The sequence below is a fragment of the Pipra filicauda genome, unplaced genomic scaffold (assembly GCF_003945595.2).
Source record: "Pipra filicauda isolate LSUMZ 115617 unplaced genomic scaffold, ASM394559v2 scaffold28_size6257848_pilon, whole genome shotgun sequence".
Lineage (NCBI taxonomy): Eukaryota > Metazoa > Chordata > Aves > Passeriformes > Pipridae > Pipra > Pipra filicauda.
The window spans coordinates 2,346,104-2,353,388 of NW_024104409.1; the positions used below are offsets into that span (position 1 = coordinate 2,346,104).

Genomic DNA, 7,285 nt, shown 5'->3' on the forward strand with positions numbered 1-7,285 from the left:
AGAAGAAGGTTTAATAAAAAATATGCGTTCTAAAATTTGGGACTGTTTTCACAAGGAGAAATAATAAAATAAAATTTATAAGAGAAGCTCATCATCAAGATGCATAGGCTTCCATCCCCCCAGATCCCACTATTTTTTGAACAAAAAAGGTATCAGAATAGTCTAACCTGGACAAAAGTGTGTTTTCTCCCACTGCATTATTCTCAGAAACTTTTGAAATGGATATGTGTTACGAGTCTATATATAAATATGTGTATGTGTGTTAATGCAAGTGTATATGTGATTTAATATGTGTTTTAAAGTCAGCCTGAATCAGGTATTTCCCCAAACAATGTAAGTTTTACGAAGTTGTACACAATAAGAAACTATATCTCATAGTGGAGTTGACCATAGGAGGAGGCAGCCTCAGCACAGTTGGTGGGTTTGTAAAAAGGGGTGTTAGCACAGCCCCTCTCAATCCCTGGCTCCTGCCAAGGGTCACAGCTGCCATGAACATATACAGGTCCTACCAACTCTCCTGTAATCCAGCCAAGAAAGCTGAGGATGAAGAGGAAAGAGTTTGGATACATGGAAGGAGCAGTTCCTTCTTGGGAGGAGGATTAGGTTGCAGTGAGACTGGGGTAGAGTGGGAGCACTGTCTTCTGTTTTGGGCTGGCTGGCATGTCCAGTGGCTTTATTTTCCTCTTTGCTGTTTTCTATGTGACCCTCCTCAATAGCCCTACAATGATGGCCTCCAGACTACACCACTGACTTCCCTAAGCAAATAGCCCAGCACATGGGTGAATTAATGAGTGTTTGCAAAGTGTGTGTGATCACTGGAGAAAATACAGTTGCACGGGCATGAAGTGTCTGGAAAAGGATGATTATTTGCAGCACCTGTTCTGCTGTCAGAAACCCTTATTCACTGGGCAGTGAACTAGTCCTTGTCCTCCCTCCTTAGGATATTCTCAGCACACACTGGTACTGTTCACAGGCTGATTTTTGCACATTATGTGGATTACAGTAAGTAAAAGTATGAATGAGGCGTCCAGACTCCCAATATAACACTGGCGAATGCTGGAAAGTGTGGAAAGGTGACACTTAACCTTCTCTCTGAAGACCTGAGCCTGTTTATTCTTTTGCAATGTGGTGGTGCTACTCACTCTGCATATACTGCAGGTCATCAGTGTCTGGGCCCCCTCCTGTGGGATGGGAGGACTGGTTTCAACCCTTCCTCACCCTGCGGAGTTTATCTTGAGTAAATTCACCATTTTCAAGTCAGAACTTTAATGGCAAGGCATTTAGCTGCTCAGGGAAGCAGCCACACTTGCTGTCCCTATTGAAACTGTGCCGATGTGGAGCAGGGAAGCAGGGCTAGAGGGATGGTGGTGTAGCCGGTGTCTGCAACCCACAGGGCCATGAGCTCAGCCAGCAGACGTGCAGTGGGGGTTGCTGCCTCTGTTTCCACTATTTGTACTACAATTGACCTGAAAACTTTGTTAGTTCGAATACAAAAGGTCTCTCAGAGCATGAGGAGCAATACCAAAGACCTTTCTCCCAGCTGGGTGCCTCACCTTTGCAGCTGCAGAGTCAGAAATGTACTTGTGGCTTTTTTACCTCTTGGAGATCTCTAACTCTTGGATCTACTCTTCATACTTCCCCTGAATGTCAGGAGACTTCTACCAAGTCACTGGAGGTGACTTGAGTAGTGTACCAGTGGTAAGGAACCAAGGATTTACACCTTTATGTGAATAGGCATCTGCTTCTCTCTCCACGGGCTGTATTGTCTCCAATGCAGTAGGAGAAGCCCATGGTGGTACAGCTCTTCCCTGGCTAAAATAGGGTTGCCCTTCTGCTCTTTGTCTAGAAACTGGTAAAACTGCACTGAGGATGTGTTTGGTCCTGGCTGCATGTAGAGAGCGGTGTCCAGGGGGATGTTCCTTTGGCACCTCTTGGGATCAAGTGAATTTCATTCTCCATGGGCTCTGCTGTAAAAGGAACTGATATTCTTCAGAGTTAGCCACCCACTCCTCAGACATCAAAGGTAAAACAAGTGAATCACATCTAATGTGGTTTGTTGCATTTTTAGCAGAAAGCCTGTGTCCCAGGTCCAAGTATAATCATGGTTTGTATTTTTTTTCCATGAAAAAAGCACCATGTGTTTATAAATTGCTCTTTGCCAAATTACTTGTTCTTAAAAAGAATTACACTGTAATAAGCTGCATCATTAAAAAGAAATTTTTCTGTGAGCAGCAGAGCCTGGTTTCCTGCAGTTTGGTGCCTCATGGTGGGATTATGTTGCGTCTAATGAGGAGCACTCTGGCTGAAGCCTTTTCTCCTGTTCACAAAGACACTGTCTCATGTGGGTTTGCTGGTGTCTATAATACATTTGGGATCAAACTGCCATTGTTTAGGTTCTCTCTTGTCTGCCAATGTAATACTGCACACGTGGCAAACTGTTCCTCCCTGGAGACGTGCAAGGGTCATACATCTCTACCCTGATGCCTCTTCTCATAAAAATGATTGAAAATTAAAGCATTTGAGATTTCTATCCCACAATTCAGTTTGACTAAAATTGGCCAACAGGCTAAAAGATAATTGAGAATAATATTGGACTGACACAACAATATAATAAACCTAATTTTATTAGGTAATCGGGCAATAAATGATGGAAAGTAAATACTGGAGGAGATTAAACATGAGAAAAAATGTTCATAAATATTTATTCAAGCATTTAAATACACTCAAGGTGACCGTTTTATGCCCATTTTGCATTTCAATTTTAGTGTTTCAATTCACAGTCATAGGAATCACCAACAAGGGCACAGACACCCCAATAGTTACATTCATACCTCAAAAGTAAGAGTAAAGTAATAGTTTCCTCTGAGACTTTTTTTTTACAGTGACAGAGGATTATTAAATGTTTATTTAAAAATACTACAAATTTAGAGTTTAGAAACAGGAATGTTGAATAATTCAGAAATCAGATTTTGAAGATGGTTCTCACCTAGTCAGAGAATAAAGATAGATCATGTGGTTTGTCCTGGATTTCAGAATTTTCAGTAAACCTGAAATGAACAAAGTCAGACCAGAAATCCTTTGCTGAAGTGGTTCATGGAAAGGTTTTGAGAATGTTTCAGAAATATGAGATGTGAAAGAGAATTCACAATTATTTATGCACATACACACAAAATCACAGATTAAGGAAAGAAGAAAGATACATTGAATAAATTGCTCATTGTAATTTATATTCCTATTCCTAAGCCATAGAAATGCGTTCATCATAAAGAGATTTTTTGAAGGTATTTCTATTTTCTTACCTTGGATGCAGTTTAGATGGATGAGCTACCATTGGTCTCCATTCTTATCAAATTAGGAGAATGCATTTCTAAATTCAATTACATCCTCAGTGGAAGTGGTTTCTCTGACTCTGGTAATCTTTGGAGAAGAATTATACACAGTCTATAAAGCTTCACATTTCAAAACCTAATTTTGAATATTATTCAAGAGGTTAATTTAAGATTCATCTTCCAAAAGGGGAGTTAAATAAAACTGATAGAAGGCTGGAACTTGTTGAGTGGTTGAGAGGTTTATCAGCATGTGAGTACGAGTTCATTAGTTTTAATTAGTATAATCACTAATGTTGCATTAACAGTTTGGTGAGAGAAAGTAATTGCTCACACCCACTGTATTAGATTGGGAGATTAGAATTCATTTTATGAGGCAATTAGCATTTCAGGGATTTTTTTTTTTTAAGGCTTTTATGATCTTCCATTGCAATACCCTCCTTCACCAAAAAGAGTTTAAATTAACCATAACTTTCATCCTAATGGGATGCAAAAATTAATGCAGAATTAACTGTGAACCAGTAATCCCACTGCGATAAGCAGGCAGCTAATGCCACAAACCTTGATTAGTTTATAATGACCTGTTTTATTTCCCAGACAATGATAGTCATTTATCTGTCCTCAATTCATTATGTTCCTGGAAAGTTTATATTCTTGAATTTTACACAGCAAAACAAATAAAAAATGAGGAAGGGAAAAGTAGAACTGTACTATTGAAGTAATAATTCTCCAAAGAAAAAGGAAGTTTCAGTAATAGGGCTTAACTAGTCAATTATTCTTCACATCAAATGCCAGAGGAAGAAGAAACAGCTCCCTTTGACATCCAGTGCCTTGGGAGGAAACATGAATTTCACAGCAGCAGCAATCACAACCTTGCCCTGCCCATCACATTCCTGGGCATCTACTGACAAAGTGAGAATGGAGATCCAGGACTTGTCATCCTGGTTCGCAAGGAAGCCTTGGTCATCTGAGACTTAGGATAATTCACCCAAGAAATTGCCTTCCAAAACATCCTGGAAAGCAAAATTGCTTACAGCAAGACTGTAATGAAAGGCACCATGATATCCATAAAGAGATGAGAAATACACCATTTGCAACAAATTTAGCACCCATTTTATGGGATTATGCTTGCCCCTGATTAAAACAAGTCTCTGCCCAAAAAATAACCGAATAAATCCCAAATCTGCTATGTCTTGGATGTGGTATGGAAGAGAACAACTGTTAGATGTTAGAACTATGACGTAGTTCCTGAAATTTTGGATAAATGTATTAAAATGAGTGGATGTGGGGCAGTATTCAGGGAATTACATGAATCTTCCAAAAACATATGTTTAAGTGAAATGTACATACATATGTATGTACTCTTATAAGAGACATTAATGGATATATGAGACACGCTCTTAGAAGAGGGGTTCAAAGACAAAAACTTATTAAACAGTCAAAAATTAGGTACAACTAGACAGACTGGATTTCAGTCTGTCTGGTATCAGCTGATGTCACCTTTAGAATGTGAATTACTCCACCTGAGGTCTGCATCCTCTGCTGTAAGGGCTGCCGCACCCTACAGACTGCAGAGGCAGTCCAAGGTGGCTTGGTTGGCTGAAGTAAATGCTGAAGTAAATGTTGAAAATTGGGTAGAATGAATCATGACCAGCATGCCTGTGCTTTAGGGTTTGTCTATGCACAGAGTTACTGTGGAAAGCCATTACTCTTCCTGAATAGCATTACTTGTGAATACACTTTTGGTTGAATAAGACTTATTTCTCTTCAACAGCATCCACTTGACAGAGGCAGAGCAATTTGCTTTCTAGTCCTCATGTGGAAACCTTCTGCAAGAGCTACTGCCTTTTTAGTGAGCAGCCCTACCTTAATCCAAATTTACTTTATTGCAAAAATGCCCTAAATTTGCCATCCATTCACCTTTGAGAGTAATTTAAGATTTATGGAGGTAAGTGCATCTATTAGGCACAAATATATCGACCAAAAAAAAAATAATGAAGGTGTCGTATACAATAAAAACCTGACTTTTATTTCACAAATTATGGATGTTATAAAGCTTATTGTTTCAGGAAAAATGCCTGTATTTGCATGTATGTTTCATTAAAGAGTAATAATGCCATACATATTTCATTTCCTTGTTCTGAGCAGCAAAAGCCTTAACTATATAAAATGCCCCATGCTGTTCTTGCTTTGTTGTTTTTTTTTCTTTTAATCAGATTTTTCCCCCTAAACTAATGAAATTGCTCTTTAAACACATACATCATTTTCATTTTAAGTGATTTACCATGACTCAAACAGTTTCTCTCTTCTGGAGAACGAGGCACTTTTTGTTGTGCAGATCCAGGTCAGAATTGCCTCTGATATCCAGAGTGCTGAGTTTCCTGCAATCCCACTAGTGCTGTTTTAGGTGGAGTGTTAGATGACTGATATCTGCAGGGTCTGCACCTTGCATATCTACACTGATTCTTGGTCCACCAGCTATCACATGTAATTTCTCTCTTCTTGTAGTATGCACCGACCCTCTGTGCAGCTGCGCAGACGTCCACGGAGCGAGGCATCCTTCCTCCCTGCCATCATCACGAAGCAGTGCATGACCCCCAGCTGGTTCCCTGCATGTGCCCACTCTTTTCCTGCCCATGGGAAGGGCACTTGGAGGTGGTGGTGTCCCACCTGAGGCAGACGCATCACATCAACATCCTTCAGGGTGCAGAGATTGTCTTCCTGGCCACGGACATGCACCTGCCCGCACCCACAGACTGGATCATCATGCACTCTTGTCTTGGCCACCAGTTTTTGCTGGTACTCAGGAAGCAGGAGAAGTATGAAGGCCACCCGCAGTTCTTCGCCACGATGATGCTGATTGGCACACCGACCCAAGCTGACAACTTCACCTACCGGCTGGAGCTCAACAGGAACCAGAGGCGCCTTAAGTGGGAGGCGACCCCCAGGTCGGTACTGGAGTGTGTGGACTCTGTCATTTCCGACGGGGATTGCCTTGTGCTGAACACTTCCCTGGCTCAACTCTTTTCTGACAATGGAAGCCTAGCGATAGGAATTGCAATAACGACCAGCAAAGTTCACAACTCCGAAGCTGAAATGTGAGGGGGAAGAGGAGCAGGAGGAGAAACAGCAACAACAGTGGTGCTCTAGCTGCCTTGTGAGAGCCAGAACTTGCAGACTTTTCGGGGGGGTCTCAGGTCTTTTATGGTATTTAGTACTTGTCCACAGTGGGCATTATGTAAACATCCCGTGGTTACAGTCTCTGTGTAATGTATTTACCATTTTGTTAATACAATTTTATGATAAATTTTAAAGAGGCTAATCAATTTATTGTAGCCCTCCAGCAGCACTGAAAACAACACATGTTAATGAAAAGTGCACCCAGGGTGACTCACAGAAACCTTTGCTCTGAGAATGCTATGCAAATATGTTTCCTTCATTGCCTACCTAATTGACTGGAGGCCCCTGTGCCTGATGAAAGGTCAAGTATTCCACTAAGGGACAAGAGCACCCAGGTTTCCATATTAGCAACAGTGATTTAACTCTTATACTGTGGTTACAACCAAGCCCTGCGGGAGCCTGCAGTTTCACAGCTCCCTTCAGCTTCTGAGGGAACAACTTCCTCATTCAAACACTGAAAGCTTCAGAAGAAGTCACCACCTCTGCCGAGCAGGGGCCTGGAAACCCTCATCCTGCATTCAATTTAGGACAGCTAGTAGGTGGTCACAGTGAGCATGGTTAAATATCACTCTTGTATCATACCGGGCAATGAGAGGTTGCTAGATAGTCTGGCTACAGGTGTGATATAACCATAACCAGTCACTGGGGCATTCATCTTCTTAGCTGCTATTTCCTTAAGCATCCAAAAAACACTTTTCAGAAAATAAAGTATAAGGACAGTCCTAAGCTCAGCACTGATCTTGCTATGGAATTCTGTGCCCCTTAAACCCACAGTTTGT

General features: G+C 41.2%; 1 protein-coding gene across 1 annotated transcript in view; it reads left to right on the top strand.

Moving 5' to 3' along the window:
- The window catches only part of SIAH3 (siah E3 ubiquitin protein ligase family member 3), a 45,505-nt gene extending 38,865 nt beyond the window's left edge, over window positions 1-6,640 (top strand). Inside the window, exon 2 of the mRNA XM_027720322.2 lies at window positions 5,835-6,640. Within this exon, the coding sequence (XP_027576123.2) occupies window positions 5,835-6,428 (594 nt within the window). The 3' untranslated portion in view covers window positions 6,429-6,640. The remainder of the gene's footprint in view (window positions 1-5,834) is intronic.
- Window positions 6,641-7,285: the final 645 nt, after the last annotated feature.